This window comes from Corythoichthys intestinalis, chromosome 4, assembly GCF_030265065.1.
Source record: "Corythoichthys intestinalis isolate RoL2023-P3 chromosome 4, ASM3026506v1, whole genome shotgun sequence".
In the NCBI taxonomy this organism is placed as follows: Eukaryota; Metazoa; Chordata; class Actinopteri; order Syngnathiformes; family Syngnathidae; genus Corythoichthys; species Corythoichthys intestinalis.
The window spans coordinates 12,488,938-12,513,769 of record NC_080398.1 but is presented as its reverse complement, the minus strand read 5'-3'; the positions used below and the strand labels follow the sequence as shown (position 1 = coordinate 12,513,769).

Sequence of the window (24,832 nt, the reverse complement as noted above, 5' to 3'; positions counted from 1 at the left end):
AAAACAAGCCCTACTACTGTGGGACCATTGGACTTACGAGGAAGTGAGTAAACATCTTGTTTTGTATTATGTCAAATACGAATACAGCGATTACAAATTAAACACTACAAACTTTCTTTAAATAAAGGACTACTTCTGTTTGATCATTGATAGGCATATAAAAAGCTCTCCTCATGCACATTTGCTGCACGTTAGCTGCACAACAACTGGAGCTGCCCTCCTCCGGGGAACGAACTGAAAATTGCTCTCCGCCGGGCGGTTTGCCGATCCGCGAAGACAATCGACAACCCAGTCGTCATGTCAAATAATCCAGGATAGTTATGTGTGATTTTCCGCTTCGAAGGCTTTGAAACATCACTCGGTTTGGGTTAGCATGTCGGCTAGCTGTCACGCCTCTTGGTTTGTTTACATTCTCCGAAGCCGGGGAAGGGAAATGACATATGTCCGATTTAGGTGTCATAAAATATCGTTCGGGAGGTGCGACAGTAAAGGTGAAGTCGACAGTTTTGACCATTATGGAGTAATTTTGCTATGTCGTCCTGAATAAGTGAATTTTTATTATTTTATATTCCATTTAGCACAAGACTATTATTTGTCATGACCATGCCATTTATTTAGCTATTGGGGAAAATACCTGGATAAAAAGAATATCCTATAAAAATATTGGAGAAGAGAGAGAGTAACAATGACATTTTGCGGCTTTCTTTGTTGCGTTTTCCTCGTTCTGAATAATTCCCCCTCAATAGGCTGATTAGTAAAACCGATGAGCCCAGTCTCCCGCTGACGTCATCCACCTGTTGGGGACGCTAGAGCCCTATAATGGTAGGCGTGGCTAACCGGCAGATTAAAAGACTAATTTCTCGTCATCTGCGCTTTGCTAAATTGTTGTATATAGTCGAATCGTCTCAAAATATGATTCTAATTCACATAATAATGCTATTTAAGACTTTTTTTTTTTATCATGTCGTATGCTCTTTAATGCGCCATGAAATTGCTAAGGCAGCATATACACACATTTTACCAAACACAAAATTTCTTTTGACTTAAAATACAGCAAATATTTTAAAGAGGGGGGCAAGAGCAAAAACTGCTTTTTCAGCCTTGTCTGTGTTTTCCGCCATATACTGTATTTATGTATGTAAGTGACAGCTAAAAAAAATACCCCCCTCCACTCACCTGCATCCGTCCACCGTTCTCGGTGTTTATTAATTCCCCAGCAATTCGATGCATTTTTTTGTATTTCCTACGCAGTTTGTCTTGACTTTTAAAAAATATTTATTAATAAAATTATGGCGATACAGAATGAGCCCCCCCGTCTCCATCCAATGCGGCAGTGTGACGTGACCACGCTACTGGGTGGTCCCGGGAGACATTTTGGCTCTAGCGGGGCTGGCACGGAGCCACCATGGCCAGTAAACAACAACAGCGTCAAGTTGAAGTCAACTGGCTCGGAGCGGCGGCCTTGCTGTCTGCCGCTGCTGCTCGGGAGGCACAATAAAGACACCTCGGCGTGCTTTTTCAACAATGCGTCGATTGTGCGTCTGGTGAGTTTTTTTTCCCCACGCCCCTTCGATCTACACGCGAACACGTTCGTTGCCATTATTTCGCTCGCCCTAACTACCAACATGCAGTTAGCGCTATGCTAATGGCAGCCACGCTCGCTAGTTTAGCCATAATCGTGGCGAAGCTTCTCTAAGTGGATTAAACGACGACGAACACGCGGATTTGAAGCACTTCTTATTGACGATCAAACTTCGTTGTGGGGATGCTTGTGTTAAACGAATAGCTTTTGAGCCATTTATTGTGTACAATCCGCTCCAGGTATGCTGCTAATGTTAGCTGGCTAATGTTACTGTCGAAGTCTCGGGCGGATGTACTGTACGTACTGTTCAGTTCATCTTGGCTCAGCGTAACGCAGAGACGAGTCAATGTTTTGCCCGTTAAGAGACGCCAATTTAATTATATAATGACTTTCACGGTTAGCATTTCATATAGCGATCTTAAATGTATTTGTTGGCGCATATGGCGAGCAGCATTGATCTGGCAAACGTGTTAATAATCTTAAATTGTAACTTTGCCAGCTAACAAACATTAACAGCAGGGTCCATAAATATCGACACAATCCTCTTTCTCGCTTTGAACACCACTACAATGGACTGAGTTCAAAGGAGCTTTAATTTAAGGCTATTTGCATTCAAATTAGGTGACATTTGTGAAAGTCCAACAGTTTATATTTTAATATTTGGTCACAAACCCTTTGCAGTCAGCTGTAGCAGAAGTCTGGGATGCGTAGACGTCACCCTTGGTGAAATTTGGCCAAGACGTGATGGCAGTTTAAGTTTGTGCTTGTTGTTGGCGCGTTATTGAATCACTTTAGTTTGCTTCAAGTAAAATGCATACTCAATTGTATTGAGGTCTGGAGATTGACTTGGTCATGGCAAAACATTCCATGTCATTGTCTCAAAGGGCTTTTGTAGTGTCACAAACATTGGCATTTTCTTTGTTGCTTAAATTTAAAAAAAACTTCAGAAAACTGTAGAACCCATTGCACAAACAAAATATTCAGTATTGAGTTTAGTCTTGTTTAGAAATGTGGTATTTATGAGTTTAGAATGCCCCTCTTCCCTTAAGAAAATGTGGTAACTGAACACTGGCGCTAAAAGCACGAAGAGTTCGCTCATAGAAATGCATGCACCTTCAGCCCGTTTGTCTGGTGTTTTTAGGGGAAAAAGCTTTTTAGAAATTAGCGTAATCTGTCAATATGCAGTAAAAGTCCAGTACATTATAAATTGGACCAATGAACAGAGCAGCTAAGTGTGCACCTAATTTCTTGTTGTATATGTGCTGGCTTTAAGTAAGCTCTAGAGATGGGCACCCAAAACTGAAGACCCCAAGCTTGTTTCACTCTAATAAACCACCGTGTTTTAGATCAAAGTGTTGGAGCTTGTGTCAAACGAAAACTTCACGTGACTGATGACGAGAGGCGTGCGAAATTTCCGATTCTTAGATTATTCGCGATTCGGCCGTGGAAGATTCGAGAACGATTCACAAACATCCAAATTCCGATTTTTGAATTACCTGGTAAAGCGGAAATAGAACACAGTCAGCGCAGTCTTCAGGACGCAATGAGGAACGGACCGAGAGTAAATATCATGTTCAACGCATGCCGCTAGATAAAACAAAAAACAAAAAAAAACAATAATACCTGACTGCGGCCGTCAGCCGCTACAAACAGCGCCCAGTTGCTAGTTGCTACAAACATATGGCAACATACGACTATGTTAGATATCACATATATCTAGAACTAGATCTGAAATGACAGATGACGGCCGTGTTAGAACATATACCAAGAACTAGATGCGAAATGACAGACTTTCCCGCGCTAGTAAACAGGCGCCATCTTAAAGCGGTAGACTTCTCCAGAAGGCAAAATCTTGACTTGAATCTATCTTTAAATGATGAAACGTCGAAAGTAGATAGAAGGGAAATTAGGAACAACGGGAGCAATTTTAACAACTTTAACGGTTGATTCACAACATTAAATCAATTGAATGTAGTTTAAAGCTGCCGATACAGAATGGGGACTTGAGTATTTTATTTACTGTTTTTAACGGTCAACTTGATACTGAAATAGTAAGTTTGTTTAGCCTGAGAGGATTTTTGAACAATTTTGGAACTAGTGTACAAGAAATTAAAAGGGGGGGGGGTGCATCAATAATTGATTTATAATCGAATCAGAGCCTCTGAATCGTAATCGAATCATTAGGTGCCCAAAGATTCCCACCTCTACTGATGACGTCCAAAGTTTCATTCATTCCGACACTTTGTACCCATTGATCCATCACCTTTTAGAGGTTTGGAGGTTGGAGGTTTATACGGTAATAAATTTTAGAATAACACATAAACTGGTATTGTTTGCTCATCTCTACAAAAATGGCATACCTTAAGCATTGGTGGGATTCGGGACTAACGCTCTGTTTCTCCCGGAACCGTTCGATGTATTTTTTTTTTTCCCGATGCCCTGACCGCCGACCGGAAAAAATAGCTGTCGAACACCACGAAGAAGAAGCCACATGAAGACTAGCTCCGCTATGAGCAAGTCATATGAAGTGGGTAATTTAGTTCAGCGCAAAAACGTGTCACTTCGCTTCGCATAAATGACAATATAGTAACAGAATAAACACACGGAAATATCAGACCTTCTGTTAAAACATGCAAACTGACAGATTTTGTTTGATCAAGGGTTCCCAGCGATGTGAAGTGCAGAGGAGGTGTGTAGCGTCTGTACACCTCAATGATTCTTAAGATGTTCTTTTTGCTTGCTGCTTCCAGTAAGTCACCACTAGGGGAAGCCAAGCGCATGTAGCAAATCAAAGAAAAACTGTAGAGTCCGGAGTTACAATAGTGATATCTTGTGGATGGATGAAATAGTCAAGATCAAGGGACAGAACACTTATGTCAGCCTTTAACTAACTTGTAGAAATACCACAAACGATAAAAGACAATAAATGCCTGCAGCATAAGACACTCCAAAACATGGGCAGAAGAATATGTGTAAATGCTTTCTCTGTGAGATTTTGAAAAATAAACATCTTTGTGAAAGTGCACTTCTGTGGAAAGAAACTTCATCATAATCAAGTTCAAAGACTGATATTTATAAACAAATTAAAAATAGCCCTGTGAGAAATTCATCCATCCATCCATCCATCCATCCCATCCATCCCATCCATCCCATCCATCCCATCCATCCCATCCATCCATCCATCCATCCATCCATCCATCCATCCATCCATCCATCCATCCATCCATCCATCCATCCATCCATCCATCTTCCGCTTCTTCTGGGGTCATGTCGCGGGGGCAGCAGCTTTAACAGGGAAGCCCAGACTTCCCTCTCCCCAGCCACTTCAACCAGCTCCAAATTTATAACAAAGTTAATTAAAAGTTCATATAATTTAAAAAAATAATCAAGAAGTTAAGAAATTAATATAAACTATGCAATTTTTTGGACCCTACCTGTTAAAAGAATCTGATCGAGAATCGTTTGGAATCAGAATCGAAATGTGGAATGAGAACCGGAACCATGATCATGAACAAATCGCTTTATATTCTCGTTTTATTCTATTATTACAGCTAAACATAAAGACATCACCAGGATGTGTATAGAGAAATCTTTTTACAAAAATGCATCTTGTTTTGAGTTTTTACTTTCCTATTTCCGGTTTGAAACAACATTGTTTTATGAGAATGGTTTGGTGAAATTATGAAGCAACTGCCGCAATTTCAGTCAACCATCAAATGTTGCTGTTCCTTGCGCAGTGAAGGCCCTAAGCTTAAAAAAAAAAAGTTATGCAAAAAGAAAGCCTCAGTGGTTTACAAGGCGTCATTCAGCCATCACTAGCTTGTGCTTATCATTTGACCGTGACTTTAAAAAAATGGAGTTTGGTAAGATGATGCAATATCTTTGCTGTGAGGTGTTCTTGTTTTTATGTATTTAAAGAATGTTTTGACAGGCATGACCATTGTGTGACCAAACAGAGAAGAGTGCTTGGAGCCTGTTATTGCCACAGTCTATAGTGTTTTATGATCAAACTAGCGATTGAACATCATTTCGGGGCGTTTCTGTGTCTCTGTTGATATGGGTGTGCAATGGCGTGATTGCTGCATGATGCGAGGATTGCTGTTAAAAATCAAATGGCACTTTTAAACAACACTCAAGTTTCCAAGGGGTGAAGTTTAGCAGAGATCATTTCCAATAAACTTTTAGTGTGTATAGAACTTTATCCACACTTATTCAAGATTTGTTTTGGGTTACAAGAAAAAAATATATTTTTCTAATGCAATTATAATGTGCATTAATTATTTAGACTCTTGTAGTTGAGCTTGTGCCGTGTCCCTCACAAATAGTAGTGGGAACCCACTGTACTCATGTACTGCAACTTCCATTATGACCACCAAATGAGATCCACAAACTTATCAAACAAGTTTGAAAGTAGACCTATCTTAATTTTCGGTCAACATTGTCATACATTTGCTATTGTATGATAATAATGACTGTGGTTGTGGGCTTTGCCACCGAGGAAATTAGTATTTGATAAATAAAGCTGTTCCTCATTCTCTTATGCACAGTTTACACATAATTTTGTGATAACTAAAATGTTAGCTATTGCTCAATGTAAGAGGCCTTTGATTTTACTGCAATAAGGAAATTCCCGATTACGCAGGTTACAACAGAACAATATTGTCATAGGAAAACCAGAATGCTTGATTTGTTGCAATTTATTGTTGAAGTGGTTAAAAAAAGTTCCGCTACTAATTTCTGCTCATATCTGATTGTCACTCTCAGACTGATAACCATCTGGCGGGTCATCATCCTGTGTTATTAGAGCTATGTCTTCCCAGCAGCCCAATAGCTCGGCTCCCAACAGCCCCACCAATGTCATTGGATCTCCTTTCTCTATCAACTCTCCAATGGTATCGCCCTCTCTGGGATTTGGACCCATCAGCCACAGCCAGGTAAAATGACATTAACTCATCGGCCGTTATTGTTGGCTATAGGTATACAAACCATTTAACCTGCGATGAGCTTTGTTTACTTGAATGGGAGACCAACGGGAACTTTTACCATCCCATGACTATGCTCTCTGTGGTTCATGTCGTTCCAGCTCTCTGCTTCAGGCGCCATGTCAGGGATGCATTCAATCAGTAGCTCTGAGGACATCAAGCCTCCATTTGGCCTGAGGCCCATGTCCACTCACAGTCCTGGAATCATGTTGTCTCAAAAGCGCCTGTGCGTCATTTGTGGAGACCGCTCGTCTGGTGAGTGAATGAAACACCCTGTTCTTTGAAAGACAAACCAATGTGCATTTCTTTTACGGTAAATATTTGTTTGAGCTTATCTCGTCATTTCTCATAACGCCATTACTTTTTGCGCACTAGGCAAGCATTATGGCGTGTACAGCTGCGAGGGCTGCAAAGGGTTTTTCAAGAGGACTGTCCGCAAAGACTTGAGCTACACATGCAGGGACAACAAGGAGTGTCTGGTGGACAAACGCCAGCGCAACCGCTGCCAGTACTGCCGCTACCAGAAGTGCCTGGCCATGGGCATGAAGAGGGAAGGTATGCAGGTTTCTTACTGCCAAATATTTCCCTCAAAGAAAAAAACACTAAAGAAAAAGAAACAAGGGATGGTGGAAAGCACTGGGAAGTGCCTTGCATTGGTTTTCTCTTTGATTTTTGCGATTATGATGGGAACACTGTTGATAAGATTTAAAATTGTATAGGAATATGGTAGAGACTGATGCAGTGGGTTGGGTTAATATTTCTAACCCCTGTCTTCCCTTTTCCTCTCCCAATCCTACCCTTTCTCCATTTCAATAGTGGTGAAACTTGTAAGGGGAATAAAAGAAGATGGAAAAGATGAGGGTCGGATGAGTATGCCATTGACATTGTAAAGCTACTCTTTATACTAGGGCTGTCCCAAACGACTAATTTTCTCCCGATTAGTCAGCCGACTATTTTTACGATTAGTCGACTGATCTAATAATTAAAAAAAAAAAAAAATGTTTTTGTTTTTGTTTACTAATTTAGCAATGAAATTTTTGTTGACGCTTATCAATTCACAAAAAACATATTGGAACACTTAAATTATTTATTAAAGTACAACACATAAATAATAATAAATCACAAATAAACAATGAGTTCAAATGCTGATAGAATTAACTCGTGTAGCATCCCGATTGAAAAGGTGGTCTCTTAAACTGATGGTTTACAACTTTTATTCCATCCTTGATGTAATCACACCGTAAGAGCTATGGTGCACACAAATAAAACAACACAATTAGAAATTAACACAAACTTTTCACCTTTTTCCTTTTAAACCTTATTTATATATCAATGAATTGCCTTTACCTTAATTTAATACCTTATCATTGACAATCTCGCCCTTGAGTGCAATCACTGTATATACTGTATATATTTATGACTTTTTAACCTTATATAATTTTCTATACCATAAAATAAACCATAACATGAAATAAACCTTTCTGTTAGCATTAAGGACAATACTAACAGTACTTATAGGCCCATTGGCAATGAAACATTATTATTCAGTAAGGCGACAGCACCCTCTGGTGTACAAAAAATGAAAAAAAAAAAAGACAAACGGTGACGGCGCTTAAGGTGTTTATTCACGGCCTACGTGCAGCCAAGCTTGGCATTGAAGAGACAGGACAGAAGAGTGTACCCTCCGTTGTTTCTTTGAAATAAGTCAATGTTTTGGACACTCTGGTGCGCTTTTTTGGCTTTGTGCCGCTTTCCCCTCTTGCATACAGAGCATCCGACATTCTGAACTTTCCACGCATATATATATTTTTTAACCCTTCATTAACCGTCGACGGGATGTTGTGCTCGTCGACGGATTTACGTCATCGATGACGTCGACTATGTCGACTAGTCGTGACAGCTCTACTTTATACTGTAATATATTTGGGATTCGATGTTGCATTTAACATGCAGACAGCTTAAACCAACAAGACCATACCAAGTAGTTTAAAAAAAACAAACTTGATATTACTGCACTGTGTATGTGCGATACATGTCTAAGATAAGACCTACTGTAAATAACATTACAGGAACTACACAAAACGGACAGGATAAATGACAGATATTAAAGGAAAAATGTGTATATTGGCAACAGCCAATTCACAATTTGAAATACTTATAACTTTTGTTCTATTGTTTGACTTCCTTCATCTGAAAGAAGATTCTGTTTAATTCTGACATGTTTATTAACTATTGTACCAAAGTGAACCCACAATATGAAGTATACAGTCAAAAGAGGGAATATACAGCACACACCCAAATAAGTGTTTCTCCTGTCTAAATGTATGAACCGCAAATCATGTTCTACCAGTATTTTCCATTTTCATAATGGATCAGAAAGCTGCTTTTTCTATTGCCACCTAAAGCAGCTCAACCTCCAAAGTTGGATTCAATCTGTAAAACTACTCATCCTTTGAAGATCTAATGGAGAGTTAACAACACAAAGTTTGCATAGCAATAATCTCACTTTAGTTGTCTTTCTGAGGTGTTGCTGGAATTAAGAAAGTGTGTAGTGTTTCATTATTGCTCGTTTCGGTGGCATCATTTTTCCTCTTTGCCTTCATTGGGGGCTTTACAAAAAGGAAAAGAAAACCCCACTGTCTAAAGCAGACATGTGCTGATTACCGGTTTCAGGGTATATTGTGGTATGCAAACGTCAAGTTTTCAAAACCGCAAAAAAATTCCGTCATACCGTCCCTAAGGTATCAGCTATGTTTATGTCCCAACAATGCATGGAGAAATCCCTCGCTTCTTAGCTGTAAGGCTCAACCCTCCCCCACCAGTTGTTACTTAGTGTCATTGTAGCTCTGCTACATGATGGCTGGAGGAGGTGTAATTTCTGAACTTTTTCCCCCATAGAAGAAACCTAAATCGCTGGTATGGGAATGCTTCGGCTACAGAAAAGTTACAGAGGGCCGCGGCTTAGAGGAGCAGAACCAACTGACATGTAAACCATGTTTGTGGAGGGTGGCTGCTGAGGTGGCAATACCTCCTATATGATTTTGCATTCATACAAAATTAAATGTTGGTAAACACTGTCATGAACGTTTCCACCAGCTACGAGTTAACTCCAGCGTGTTTAGTAGAGGTGTGCAAAATTTCCGATTCTTAGATTATTCGCGATTCGGCCGTGGAAGATTTGAGAACGATTCACAAACATCCAAATTCCGATTATTGAAATATGCCAAGTAAAGCGGAAGTACAACACACTCAGCGCGCCGCGCGGACTTCGGGACGGAACGGAGCGGGAGTAGCTGAACATTATGCTTCTCATTAACCGGCCCCTCGGGTAATGCCAACACTCAACTCACGGCTCTAGCTCAACTCATGCCACGAGATAAAAAAACACAACAACATACCTGACTGCTGACGAAAAGCTGCTACAAGTACAGCTAAGCTACATAATGTTAGGGTAGATATCATTTATATAGGACTAGATGGATTATAGACTCGGTAGCGGTAGCAGCACATCTGCAAAAAGCTAGATGCGGGCGTTAGTAAACGGCCGCCATCTTAAAGCAGTAAACTTCCCTGCAATGCTGTTGTAGCGAACCTTCCAAGCAAACCTAATTAACTTTTTATCTAAAATACTCCTAAATCGGTAAAATATTGACTTGAATCTATCTTTAAAATAGTTTTAAAACTTTCACATGTCAAAAGTAGACAAAAGGGAAATTATGGAATAACGGGAGTTATTTTAACAACTTTAACGGTTGATTCACAACATTAAATTAATTGAATGTAGTTTAAAGCTGCTGATACAGAATGGGGACTGGAGTTTTTTTATTTAATGTTATTATTGTATATTTGTTTACTGCTATATGTTAACTTGATACTGAAATAGTAGTTTGGTGTAGCCTGAGAGTATTTTTGAACAATTTTGGAACTAATGTACAAAACTTTATTTTATTTAAAAAAAAAAAAAAAAAAAAAAAAAAAAAAAGGAGTGGGGTGCATCAATAATCGTTTTATAATAGAATCGGAGCCTCTGAATCGTAATCGTAATCGAATCGTTAGGTGCCCAAAGATTCCCAGCTCTAGTGTTTAGTGTGTCTAGCGATGGCAAAACGTGTTTTTTTTTTTTTCTCTGGAAACAGTCTGTGTTGAGAGACTGTGTATAATGTAAACATGATACGAGTCCTACACACGTGCTTTTTATGGAAAATAATTCAATTGTTTTTGTTCTGATGGTCATAATGTTGAGCTGTGGGTTTAGCCTCACCTAAAGGACTGCATATATTTTAATTTTATTTAGATTTTTTAAAAAATTTATTTTAACTTACCATTATACTTATGTTCCAATTTGCTAATATGTATAAAAATCCTGTTTAATGGAAAAATTTGTTTTGATTTTTTTTTTTTTTATAAACACAAAGTAACACATTTTAGAGCTGTAATTGGTATCCCGTTAAACAGTGATATTTTGCCTTAAGGTTATCATACCGTCAGATATTCATATCATACTGGCACATGCCTCGTCTATAGTAATTTTTTTTTTTTTGTGCTCCTGTTCAATACACACCCCCAATTAGTTTTCATTCAAGACAGCAGTCAATATGATGGACTGTCTCATTGGTGCACCTCTCCCCCTAAAACGTTTGTTTGTATTTAACAATAGTGACTTTGGTCTTCTCCAACATAAATCACTCTTTCCTGTCATGTTATGCAGCGGTTCAGGAGGAGCGTCAGAGAAACCGCGAGCGTGAAGGCGAGCTGGAGTTCAGCATGGGCATTAATGAGGAGATGCCAGTGGAGAAGATCTTGGAGGCAGAGACTGCGGTGGAGCAGAAGACTGAGCTCCACTCTGATGGAGGCTCTGCAGGCAACTCTGTGAGTGGATGCAACCACTATGTATTGCACAACGCAGAAAACCTTGTTTTGGTTGTACATGTACACCAAAAAAAATGTCTGATAATAGTTTAAAAAAATTCACAACCATTCTTGTTGACATGTAACCAGCATTTGAGGACATGATTTTGTTACAAATATATTGACAAAAATACTTTTGATCCTTAACTAGAAGCAATTTTGTACCCATTTTAAACTCAACTGGAGACTGGTGCACTGTAATTTTGTAGCAAACGCGAAAATAGCACTAGATATTTTCCTTAGCTGTAGAAGCACCCACTTAGAGCACCCCATTAATTGGTGCCAGACTAGCAGCAACTCTTTGCTGGTCCAGAGGGAAGCCTTTGTCCATCGTAATTCAGTGGTGGGCGTTTACCACATGTCCCTGGTATGAACATTTAATGGCAGGAAGCCAGCCACCTTGTGTCGTGTGCTGCTTTATAGTGTTGTAAAAAGAAGGGGATGCACTGCAATTGTGTTGGTGATGTACTACAGCTCTGAGTTGGGTCTCTGCCAAACCGGTGTTCAGTGGGGCACTAAAACTAAATTGAGCACAAACACCAGGTCACAACCAACAATGGTACTAACTGCTAGTACCAATTTTCTTTGACCTTGGTAAAATATCATTGGTATTTCAAATAAGTTGATTCTTTATAAAACATTTATTTATTTTACATTGGCATGCAGACTGTTCTACAATTTAGTTCTTTGGCAAAAGTTTCAAGTTGGAATCCACTAATCATGACACGTCATTATAAAAGTAATGTTTAATGAAAAACTAGGCCATCACAATAACAAGAAAGCGAGCTGGTTAGCTTGGACACTTGAAGGATTTCAAATGTCGGACGCATCAATCTCATATTGGGACAGAACTCTTATCTGGCAACTACCGTATTTTTTGGACTATAAGTTGCACCAGCCATAAAATGACCAACGAAGAGGAAAAAAAAACATAAGTTGCACCGGAGTATAAGTTGCATTTTTGGGGGAAATTTACTTGATAAAATCCAACACATAGAACAGATATGTCATCTTGAAAGGGAATTTGAAATAAACATACAATAGAGAAAAACATGCTGAATAACTGTACAGTATGATAATGTTACATGATGCATGAACAACGAAATGCGAACGTGGCCGGTATGTTAACGTAACATAGGTATTAGGAGTTATTCAGATAACTATAGCATAAAGAACGTGCTAACAAGTTTACCAAACCACCAATGTCTCACCAAAACACCAAAATAACATGTGAAATTATGTAATAATGTGTTAATAATTTCACACACAAGTCACTCCAGAGTATAAGTCGCACCCCCAGCCAAACTATGAAAAAAGTGCGACTTATAGTCTGAAAAATACAGTAAGTTAAATGAAGAGGGTGCTTTAACTGCAGTTGAAGAGTATTTACACCAGAATCTGGTGAACCGTGCTGGAATTACAACACATTTATATTTTCCCGCCACTATTTCAAGGGACTAGAGTAATTGGACAAACCAACAACCATAAACCAGATTGTCACTTTGCAATACGTTGTTGAAAATAGTTTACAGTCAGCGAACACCGGAACTCTCAAAACATGCATAAACTGGATTTCATTTATTAATCTGCATGTGCTGCGTGTTGATTGCATATAAGACTCCAGTTCCTTTCACAGATGTTTATTGGTCATCAACACACTGTAGAATAAAATTTCAGACATACAAAAGGAAACGTTAGCATTGCTACATTGGGGCTAATGGAAAAAAGACAATGCACTAATCACTTTAGCCTGCAATAAAACATTGGCAGTCTTCTCTAAAACGCAAACTCTCGATTAAAAGGTGACACTGCAAACATGAAAACTTGTCGAATTTTTTTTAGTGTAAAGCTTACGGTTAGCGAACGTACTTATGGTGAACATTTCAAAATAAAGACACGCCATGTTCAGCATGTAAATTATGATTTCTGGAGTTAATCTCACACACTTCAGATTCTACACTAAGAATAGCTTTAAAATAACACCCATTATGGAAAAAAATGATTGTCAATGAGTAATTTGTCTTTAAATTCGCTAAAATGCTCACTTTGCAATACAAAATGAGTAATTTTGGATTAAATAAAAACTTTTGATGGGCTTTAATTCGCAAAAAACAAACATGGTGTTGGGTTTCACACTCATTTCATATTCACATACACTTAGCTAGCTTTCAAATGGCAAGTTATGTGTTTTGTGTGTGTGTGTTTTTTTTTTTTTTTTAAATATATTTTTCATGTAATTTGTGTTACATATGATGTGTTTTGGTGTGACAGTGGCTACCACGTCAGCCTCACCGTTCTTAAATGAAGGATTCAATCCTTCCTGTGTGGGGTTTGCATTTTCTCCCCGTGCCTGCATGGGTTTTCTCCGGTTACTCCAGTTTCCTCCACATCCCAAAAACATGCATGGTAGACGATGGAACATGCTAAATTGCCCCTAGGTATGAGTGTTTACGTGAATGGGTGTTCATCTCCTTGTGCCCTGCAATTGACTGGCAGCCGATTCAGGGTGTACCCCGCCTACAGCACATTCTGGGATAGGCTCCAGCACCCTCGCGACCCTCATGAGGATTAGCGGCTCGGAAAATGAATTGTGTGTTTCATTTAAGAATAACAAGTTATTAAATTTGAATGGATGATTTGTTATGATATATTGTCACCACAGTAGTGGTTGAATTGGTTAAAAAAATTGACAATGATGTCCTATAAAGCGGTACCTCTACATACAAAGTTATTTCGTTCCAGGACCTTGTGTGTAAGTCGAAATGGTTGTATGTCGAGCAGGATTTTCCCATAAAAATACTTTACAATTTCATTAATTCGTTCCACAGCCCGAAAACCTACACTAATAAATAAATAAATAAATCATAAATCGTCATATTTCGAGCATGTCATAGGATGTAGAAACAAATGGTGAATCAAATTTTACATCTGATGTTGAAAAGAGGACAATCTTATGTCATGGTACCACTGTATCTGCAATAATTTGTGAGACAATATTAGGGCTGCAGCTATCGATTATTTTAGTAGTCGATTAATCGATGAACTAGTTAGTTCGAATAATCGAGTAATCGGATAAGGAACATAAAAAATGAATATACCTGACCTGAACCTCAAACTGTATGAAGAAATAAATGAGGATTTATGTACAACAAAAGAACAGTTGGCTAACTTACATAACAAAAGTCCGCTAGCTTAAATGCTATAAAATGCCAATGTTTTTTTTTTTTTTTTTTTTTTAACAATGCTCTTAACAAATAGTTCGAACTCATATTCCCACAAAAAATGTCTAAATATACCTTTAAACTAAATTACGAATGCATTAAAAAAATATTAGCTCAAACCAAAACTTATGTTGGTCTTAACAGGGAGCAGCTGGATTCAGCCATGTAAAATTAGGCAGACTAGAGGTCAGTGTATCCACCCAAATTAATAAAACTAAATGTAAACACTTTCAAAACAAGCCAACTCAACGCCACTTTAATTAAACTAATACTCAAAGCAGCAAAATTCTAATATTTTTTTCTAATCGAATACTCGAGTTAATCGATTAATCGTTGCAGCACTAGACAATGTATCTGATTACTCAAATTTGTTATCGCGACAAGCCTATGTGAAACCTCTAAAATGACCATACTGACTTAGTAGTATGTGTTTCAGCCCCATGATGCGGTCACCAACATCTGCCAGACTGCAGACAAGCAGCTCTTTGCCCTGGTGGAGTGGGCCAAGAGAATCCCTCACTTCTGTGAGCTGCCTCTTGACGACCAGGTCATCCTTCTGCGCGCAGGTGCCTCATCTCATACATACACTGACACAATATAGTGGTCCCTCACAGAATATATACTGTTTGCTCGAGAAGGAGCAGAAGGGTTAAAAAGAAAAAGACAGAAATACTTCTATAGGTGCTCGTTGAATACTTTCATAGTAGTTCTATGTAAAACACAATTGTTAGTAGAATAGTACACCAAGAACAAGGGCGTAGGTTGGTCTCAATATTGGAAGGGACAATATAACAGCATAACCTGCATGTACACTTTTTGCTTGGGACGGGATATTAATAGGACCAAATAGATTGGGTGAACAGGGGTCAGGGCTACATTTCTCATCAATATCAACCTAATTAATTGATAGGCTAAATGATTAATGCAAAATAAATCTGTATTGATTTATACTAACTTTCACACTGCAAATTGTTTAACAACTTAATCTGATCATTTTCCTTAAATCTAGTCGAATAATTTTCTCCATCTTGTTTTGAGTGTTCAAGACTAGTTAACAGATTAATGCGTCAGATTCTTCCATTTATTTTAAGTAAATGTTACTATTTGTTCTTGTTAAGCCCATACATCAAAAAGTTGATTTCTCACCTAATTCAAGAAAAATGCTTTCAATTAAGGTTTTAAACAAGAACAATTTTTGAATGAAGAGCATTTCTGACAAGTTTTTTTTAGATTAAATATGCAAACCTTTTGCTTAAAATAAGTCTGTTAAGCTTAGTTTCAGCTAGTTTTCTTATTTCAAGAAATCTGAGTAAAATTTACTTGAAGCACTGGCAGATAATTTCACTTATTAGTAGATTTACACTGAAAACAAGGGAATTACTTTTTTCCCCCTCCAGTTTTAAGGAGGTGGGTTTTTCTAAATTACCTGTATAACTGAAGTCATTATATAATGCAAATAAAGTTGCTTAAAAGTTGGTGGGGACAATTAGAGCCTCCTGAAAAGTTGGTAGTGTTATGCCCCTACCGTCCCTATGCAAACCTACGCCCTTGACACAGAATAGGCAAGGGCTCACTTCACTCTGAAGGTTTGTCTTCATGTAAACCTGCTACCGGTGTTGCTACTTGAAAGGTGGAAAAGCGCTATATAAGTATAACACCATTAACCATCAACCATAGGTTGGAATGAGCTCCTCATCGCCTCGTTCTCCCACCGCTCCATCACCCTGAAGGACGGCGTTCTGCTCACCTCGGAGCTGCAGCGAGAGGGCGCTCTCAGTGCAGGAGTTGGAGCTATCTTTGACAGGTTCAGTCATTGGTTAATTACGCTTGCGCAAATTGGTTCATCAGGTATTCCAGTAATAACACTTGTTTTAACACAGGGAGAGTGTGCAGAGTGCAGAGGTTGGTGCCATATTTGACAGGTAATACCACACTTCTGTCCTTTTTTTTTTTTTTTAAAGTCAAGCTAGGCATATTTTGAAAGCTGTTTTCAAATGTCGTTTCCTTTAGGGTTCTCACCGAGCTTGTCAACAAAATGAGAGATATGCAAATGGACAAGACAGAGCTCGGCTGCCTTCGCGCCATCGTCCTTTTCAACCCAGGTGAGCCAGCCAGTAGGATGCTGGGCTTCAGTTAATTTTGTGCTATGCAACTAGGGTATATGGTGACTAATTGGACAAAGCTCAAACTGCCTCAAATGACTTGATTGTATTCTATTGAAGTACAAAAGAAATTCTGTGTCAACTACTGGATTTCTTGGCCTGCTAATGTAATGCTTAAACACTTCTGTATTAGGCTCGAGCGTTTACGTCACAGCAGCACGGGATCGTGCGAGATTTGCGACAACGCAGCCATTGCGGAAGCACGTCTACATATCGGGACATTTAAACGTAACGGCAAATACAATTGAACTACGAGTGCCAAAGATGGAAAAATGTAGGGAAAACTTGCCAGTTCGATACAGAGACAAACTTGTTACCACGGCGAAGGACAGATATCTGAGCAATTTTAAGGATGTGAACAATGTTGACCCTCACGAGCAAGCCGAACACAAATGGAATAAAGATGTCGACAAGCTTCCACCACTACGCGAAATGGACATCATGCTGTATTTAGTGTTTGGTGTATGTTACTACACTCATCAGCAATTCCGAAACTACAAATCGCTACAAAGCTACGAACAGTTTTGCTGCGGATGGGTGCAGGATCTGCACATTTTGACCATAGCAAACGGCAACACCATCTTTCTAGCAAAGGTAGGCATTGTGTGTTTACATTAGTCTGTGACCACGGATGTACAAATTTTTTGTAGCAGAAAATGTAGCCTGTGTACAAATTCTTTGCCACTCTCTCACGTCAAAATATTACAGCTTTTTCATTTAGCAACGACAGGAATTATGCCTTATGAAGACAATGCACATGTATGCATGCTAGTTGTTTAGCTGTAGCTATAGCTAACAACAGGCCGACTTAGGGCGTAAAGTTACTGAAATTTGCATAATCAAACTAAATTAACTTACCGGAGTGGAAGTGCATAGAGCAAACTCAGTGTGTAACTGGAGAATCAAACGTTATGCCCTTCCTTCTGATCGAGGCCACCCATGCCATTCTTCGACGTTTGGTAAGTTCAGATATGACCTTTCCCTCGCCTTTTCTCCATGTAGGGATCCAGAAGAAACTCAATGGTGTTCCGTCGAGCTGTACATTCTCCTTTCTATTCGATCGGTTGTTGCAATTCTTTACCGCACAATAATTTCCAACCATTTTTAAAGAGCGACCTGTGTTGAAATGCCTCATTGTTTATGTTTCTCGCTTCCATAATGGCAATAGCGGCGGAAACCTCGCGAGTGCCACGTCATACGCTCGAGCCTAATTGTAGCAACTAAAGGCAGACTTATAGCGCATGCGTCAAGGCTCTAATCCACCAGCAAACGGCAGCCATATCAAATTTGCGGCCATTACAATCAGTGTGTTAGGAGTGGGAACCTCTGGGTACCTCACGATACGATACGATTTGCCATACAAAACCCACGATAACGATGATCTGACGATATGGCGATACAACCATTATCGATACGTTGGTCAGGAAATCATTCTAGGATATTCTACAAACAACTGATAAACAGAAAAACAAGCTTTTGTTGTGAATTGGAATGAGTTTATCACTAGTAGACGTCCAATCCGTTTGAACTGGGAGGGTGGTCCATCCCTCCCACTTCAAACGGATTGAACGTTTATGACCGGTAGTGGCAGCCAATGCCAGGCAATGAGGTAATTTTGGGCCATTTAAGGTCATTTACCTGTTGATTTTGCGGTATTTTATGGGTCTCTTCCTGTTTATTTAGAGTTACAGAACAGGAAATGACCTGGGAATCATCCAAATGAATAGGCAGTGACTCAAACTCAACAGAAAATGACCTGTAAATGCCCTAGAATGAACAGCGAGTGACCTGTAAGTGCCCTGAAAATCGGACAAAATGACTGTGAATGCCCCTGGGTTCGATTGAACGAACATTACCAGTCTATATGGATTGGGCGTCGAGCACTGTCAATGCAGCCTTAAAGTTAACTGAGACTCTATTATGGTGGAAGATGTTGGTAACAACTTGTTGGTTCATTTTTTTTTTTTTTTGACATTAACACCTTTTCAAAATGATATCTCGATTCTTGGCAGGAGCATATCGATAACCTTTTGGGATACAAAATATCACGATATATCACCATTTAGATATTTTGTCACACACCTACATTGTGTGTACTCACAGAGCCCACGTTTGCATTGCATCGTCGTTGCTTTGCTGCCCGGACGATCGGAGAAGATCCGCAAGGCTTTTTTTTTTTTTTTTTTCCCCAGATGCCGCAACCAAAAGCAACAATTCGGTGTAGTGCAGCATGAGTGACAGCTGATGTTCTATCTGTTTACAAAATATCTAGTTGATTTTCAAAATGTCACGAAGTAAATACATTAAACTGTTGTTCATGTGGTAATGGGGCCAGGGTTCAACTCGGGATTTAAAAGGTCGTTTACATTCACATTTCATTCATTATGGATGATAAAAAAGTGATCATGCAATTATTTATAACTACATTCTTTTCATATGAATTGTAAGAATAACGCAAGAAAGGTGAGCCACCATAGCTAAAGCACTGGACGTCAATAGTATATATCGAGCGCGTCGATGTGACTGAAACAGGTCCAGTGGGACTAGCCACGTTTCTGTACATGGCGAAAGTCAGGCTGGTTTTCCAGGATAAAAATGTTCTCATTTTCACCAGCAAGCTAAGAAATAACTTGACTTGTATGACTTGACTTGTGACCTCAATTGGAAAAATGAATATTCTTGACTCGGCCATGCAAGCAATACTGAAATACTGCTCATTTGGCTCACAGAAAGAAATCCGAGCATAATCAGGCTTATCCTTTTCGTCATTTAATTTTTTTATGACTGTGGTCAAGCCCGCCTACTGCGTGAAAGCAGAGTTCAAGCTTGGCGCTAATGCTAATGCACAGCCAAATCGCTGTCGTCCTTCCTGCCGCTCTTTGATGACATAATTGCTGCATGAATTCCGATTTGGGAGACTTGACAGTTCAGACAGACCGCCGCCACATTCTGCAAAAATTTGGCCCAGATGAGATCGAAATGGTCCACTTCTATGCGACTTGTCACGTTCATACCGTCAAGTTAATGCCTCTTTCGTGTCGGAAAAGCACGAAAAAATCGGATTTGTGCATTAAGACCTGCGGTCTGAACCTAGCCTATTATTCCGAAATATCAAGATAATGTTAAATCTGAATTATTATTTAATCTCACACTAATTGCATGGACAATTAAAACAACCAACTTTTAGTATACAGTCCATTTAAAAGTCACATTTCCATACTGCCCATTAAGAGGAAAGAGTGCCGAATTCAAATTGAATGCTCTGCTGTGCTGCAGATGCGAAAGGTCTGTCCAACACGGGGGAGGTGGAGCTGCTCCGAGAGAAGGTTTATGCATCGCTGGAGGCCTACTGCAAACACAAGTACCCCGAGCAGCAGGGCAGGTACGTGCACCGGTGGTTTTTGCCCCCTGCCCCCTCTTTCGACAAAAAGAAGCATCTGTGGCATGTGTTTTGGGTGTCAGGTTCGCCAAGCTGCTCCTCCGCCTGCCCGCGCTGCGCTCCATCGGCCTGAAATGCTTGGAGCACCTGTTCTTCTTCAAGCTGATCGGCGACACGCCCATTGACACTTTCCTCATGGAGATGCTTGAAGCTCCTCATCAGCTGGCCTAGAGGGAGCGTGCAGACTGGAGTGGCACTTTAACTTGGAAACATTTGTCCGCTTGTCTCACTGCTATCTGGCTTCCGCTCTGTTTGTTTGTTTGTTTGTTTTAGTGCTGCACACATTTTGCTCTTTTTAGACCAAACAAGCCAGCTGGGTGCTACGTGTCGAAAGAAGTATTCCCCCTCCCCTCACAGGCTATATACACCGTTTTATATGAGCTTTGTACACACTGCTTAAGGATCTATTTTTAAACGGGAGCATGCGTCGAAGACCTAGTCTTCTTTTTAATCCTTTCTAGTCAACATGGATCTATTCCACAAGATGAAATCTTAGCAGAGACACAAATTGTCTGCCCTCCATTTAGACTTGTTTACGACTTTGCCCTTTTCTAAGGCCAATCACTTGACTTTCTAAAAGCTGCCAGCAGACTGTTGGAGCCTTTTCGTGTTTGGTGCTATTTCTGACAAAATGCGACTATTGGTTTGAAAACCCCACACCTAAGAGGATATGCAAACATGAGCTTTGTTGTTTTTATTATTTTAAATAAAATGTAGCAATATAAAATGTTAAAGTGCTTTTCTGCCTTTCACTCATTCAGGGGTTTTACCAAGTAAATCACGTCTGGTGGAAAGGGAATATTCCATTTTGTAATTTATACAATTCTGAGGTACTGTGCAAAAGTAATTGTTCAGGGAAAATGTATGTTAATTTCAATTATGATCTGGAGTTACAAATTTGATCATTTTTAGCCCGTGCCCTTGTTTTTATTTTCTCTTTAAATTTTCAGATAGCAGAACGTGTTGGGTTGCACTGGATTTGCTGACAGCGTTTCAGCTTGTTTTTGTTTTTAAATCCCTTGATGCTCCATTGTATTTCCTCCCATCCTTCTTACCTTGCTAGTTAGCTGTCCTGTCCTTTGTACTGTCTCTGCAGTTTATTCAAAGTAAAATTGTCACATTAGGTCCAGAGCCCTCAAGTCATTGATCAACTTGACCTCATGTGCTACTTGACACATGGGTTGTGTGGACTAAAAATAAACATGACTTCAGTTTGTGACTTCTCTTTGCATGTTTTTGTCCTTTCTAAACAATGAGAACACAATTGAAAGACCGACTCATTTTCACAAGCTTTTTAATTGAAATAGTAACATTGTGGCTGCACTTGAAGCCTTGCAGAGTTGTGAAGTGCAATGATGTCGAAGCAAAGTCCAGAGCACAGAACCAGCATTTATACCAAACCTTAACTTGCAAAAGTGATTCCTTTCAAAGCTTTAAATTACATTTATAATACTGTTTTTACTCTATAATACACTATTCTACAAACTGAACAAAAATTTTACATGACAGGTCTAACTGACCTGACACATCTGTTTGATAGGTAAAAAAAATTAAAAGACGCTACATTTGCAATCTAAGGTGCTGACCAGAGTTCACGAAAAACTACTGCTGGTGTCTTCTTCATTGAGTCTTGGCTATTCTCCCATTCAAAATAGCAAACTGGGACTTGTAAGTAAAGGAGAAATGTGTTAAAGGGCCTTCTGTATGACAGCACATAATAACTGGACCTACATTTTATGTATTAAAAAATCTTTTCACATCACTTTACTGTATAGATGTTTAGAAATATAAATTAAATGCAGATATTTCACATTCATTAAGAGATGAGTGCTTCTAACTAATCTCCAGTGATGCTAGTTGAAGGAGATGGCCTTTGTTCTATAAAATACTTTTAGGTTAAAGTGAGCTGACATGTAAGGTGTCAGCAAATGGTTGTCGTAATAGCTTCAATATGAATCGAGAGAATACTGACATTAACCGCAGCTCATGATCATCTGTCATCTGATAGGACATTTCTGAAAATCTCTAATAAATAAGCGTCTCAGAAAGGCACTGAAATGTGCAGCTGGGACAACAGAAGCACCAGCTGTGCGCCACATGCTGTCGAGCAACCTATTTTACTTCTCAACCTGTATGATTTAATTTGATTTTTTGTGTAGTGTTTTAAATGCTTTTGATCGGCAAACGATCACCTAGAGTGCAAGGCATTAGTCAGATGCTGAAGTAGCACAGTAGTAATTGTACACACGCAGGTGACATCTTTGAACTCGTTCCTCTCACTTTGACCACTAGAGAACACGCTTGCACACAAGCACACAGGGTGCTTTGGCTTTGGGTGCTAACGCTTTGGGGTCATGCGATGCAGGAGTAGTGAAGCTCAGTGGTCTCAATGCAACGCTTGGCTTTACTTCCCAAGGAAGCAGATACAAGTCGTCCATGTCGTGCCAGAGGTAAGGCGAGGAGCTTTGAATGCGTGTCCTCAAGTGTTGTTCATACTTGCATGTCGGAAGCACCCGACAAGCCCAGGACATTGGCCTCCTCCGATGTCAAACCGCTCTTCAGCGTCCTCCTCACTTTAAAAAAACAGAACACAATGTGGGCGTTAGTCATTTCAAGACAGCGTTGACATATCGTTTGACAAGGATTTTTCTAAAGGCTGGTCATAGACTTCACTATCAGCTGATGGGACACAGGGCTCGGGGCTGAGCCGTACTTACATATTTTCAAAAATATTAAATTCAAATATTTTCAAAACCAAAGCCGCTAGCGACCTAAAACCATAACAGGCACATCCCTTAGGCATATATGAGTCTCCATGAGCAGCAACATCCAAAAACTTCAAAGTCGTTCCCTAATAAAATCCCGATTACCGTATTGGCCTGAATATAAGACGGCCCTGATTACAAGATGATCCCCTTTTTTTCAAGACTCGTTTGAAAAAAGACTTTTTGAACACCAAATTAATTTTTATACAGAAAAAAATTACAGTACATCAGAAACAAATGAGTATAGCAATATATTTGAGAGAAAAAGTATGTTATTTTGCTTCATTCAAATCTTAATATCTAAACATTTAAATGTGTAAACTAAGGTGCACTCACATTCGTAAATTAATGGCTTCTAGTTTTTGAAATGTAAATAAACCAATCTATTGTGATAAAACAACAAAATTGTAAGAACTGCATTAACCATCAAAGTGAAGTCTAACTGAAACTGTAGTCTTGAAACAAATCTGAATAAGGAAAACATTGCGATAAATTAATGCAAACTGGTTAAACTTGAGAGTAGCTGAGATCTGTCATGACAGAACATCGCTTCAATGATATCTGACACCATCTGGCGTCGTGAATGGGTATGATGCCTAGACCACGAATATAAGACGACAACCTTTTTTGTTCTTATATCAATGCAAAAAACACCGTCTTATATTTGGGCCAATACGATAATTATTTTTTATACAAGTATAACTAAACCTAAAATGGCAATAAAATTCTCAAATTTTACACTAGATGCACAAAAATAACCAAATGCAGAGATAATCACCTATATTTCAGGATCAAAAGCAATTTTTAACATATCATATAAGCTTTTGCCCGAAATAGCAACTTAAATGTTTTCAGTTTTCAACAGCTAATAAATCACTAAATTTTCACATCAGAATAGAAAAGCATGCAGAATTATCTTAATTTTACTCAACAAAAGCAAAATTAGCATTTTTCTATATACAATCACAACTTATTTAGGTTGTTACTAGAGGCACGTCTGGCCAAACACGTAAAAGACGATTTTTTTAAATGTAAACTTACGCTACTGTGTATGGATACAACATGGCGGCCATCACAAACCAAGATCTTTTTAAGATGAAAATTCTTGTAAATAAATGCGTACATCCCGCAATTTCTATAGGGCGGAAAACACGGACAAGACTGAGAAAGCAGTTTCTGCTCTTGCACTCCTCTTTAAAAGAAACTGCTGTATTTTAAGCCAAAACAACTGTTGTGTTTGATAGAACAATATGTCTATATGCTGCCATTGCAGATTCATGGCGCATTAAGCCCCCAAACCATTTTTAATTTGTCCATTTTACCCTGGAAACCCCCGTTTACGGACGTCGTGTAACCACTTTTGTTTCAACCCAGCCATAAAACGAAGGTAATTAATTATATTTATTATTAAAAATGTCTGCCTTTTTTTCGGTTAGAATCAATAATTGATGTGTAATATTTAGTTTAAAAAAAAAATATTCACTCGCATATTTTAAACTTTTAAACAAATTATGTCACAATGAAAAAACGGTGTCTGTAAATAAGTCACGGATATCTACCTCAGAACTATCGCTTAATTGTATTTTTTTTTGTTACTGTCACATTTTCTACGATATGATAGATGATAAATAATCGATCCAAACAAAGAAAAATTGCAAAAAAATGTTTAAAAAGGTAAATATATGAAAAAGAAAATCTCGACTACTCCTTGATGTCTGCGATTTCTGCATCTCGACCCTTGTTATATGACCATGTTTCACCCATAAAATCCCC

General features: G+C 38.9%; 2 protein-coding genes across 6 annotated transcripts in view; one reads left to right on the top strand and one right to left on the bottom strand.

Moving 5' to 3' along the window:
• The first annotated feature begins 1,362 nt into the window (after positions 1–1,362).
• Positions 1,363–21,513, top strand: rxrbb (retinoid x receptor, beta b). 3 transcript variants are annotated; one of them, XM_057834781.1, is made up of 12 exons: positions 1,363–1,544; positions 6,347–6,516; positions 6,666–6,819; positions 6,940–7,119; positions 7,381–7,425; positions 11,273–11,433; positions 15,130–15,259; positions 16,371–16,497; positions 16,574–16,615; positions 16,704–16,795; positions 20,132–20,237; positions 20,318–21,513. In XM_057834781.1, exons 2-12 carry the CDS (start codon positions 6,391–6,393, stop codon positions 20,463–20,465), a joined length of 1,311 nt encoding a protein of 436 aa, XP_057690764.1. In that variant the 5' UTR covers positions 1,363–1,544; positions 6,347–6,390; the 3' UTR covers positions 20,466–21,513. The 3 variants fall into 3 exon arrangements, with proteins under 3 accessions (XP_057690764.1, XP_057690763.1, XP_057690765.1); XM_057834780.1 differs by having other exon boundaries at positions 7,381–7,434; XM_057834782.1 differs by lacking the exon at positions 7,381–7,425 and having other exon boundaries at positions 1,365–1,544.
• fhod3b (formin homology 2 domain containing 3b) overlaps positions 20,544–24,832 on the bottom strand; it is a 173,097-nt gene continuing 168,808 nt past the window's right edge. For all 3 annotated transcript variants that reach the window (XM_057834776.1, XM_057834777.1, XM_057834779.1), the window contains one exon: positions 20,544–22,867. In XM_057834776.1, coding sequence (XP_057690759.1) covers positions 22,785–22,867 — 83 coding nt within the window. In that variant the 3' untranslated portion in view covers positions 20,544–22,784. The remainder of the gene's footprint in view (positions 22,868–24,832) is intronic.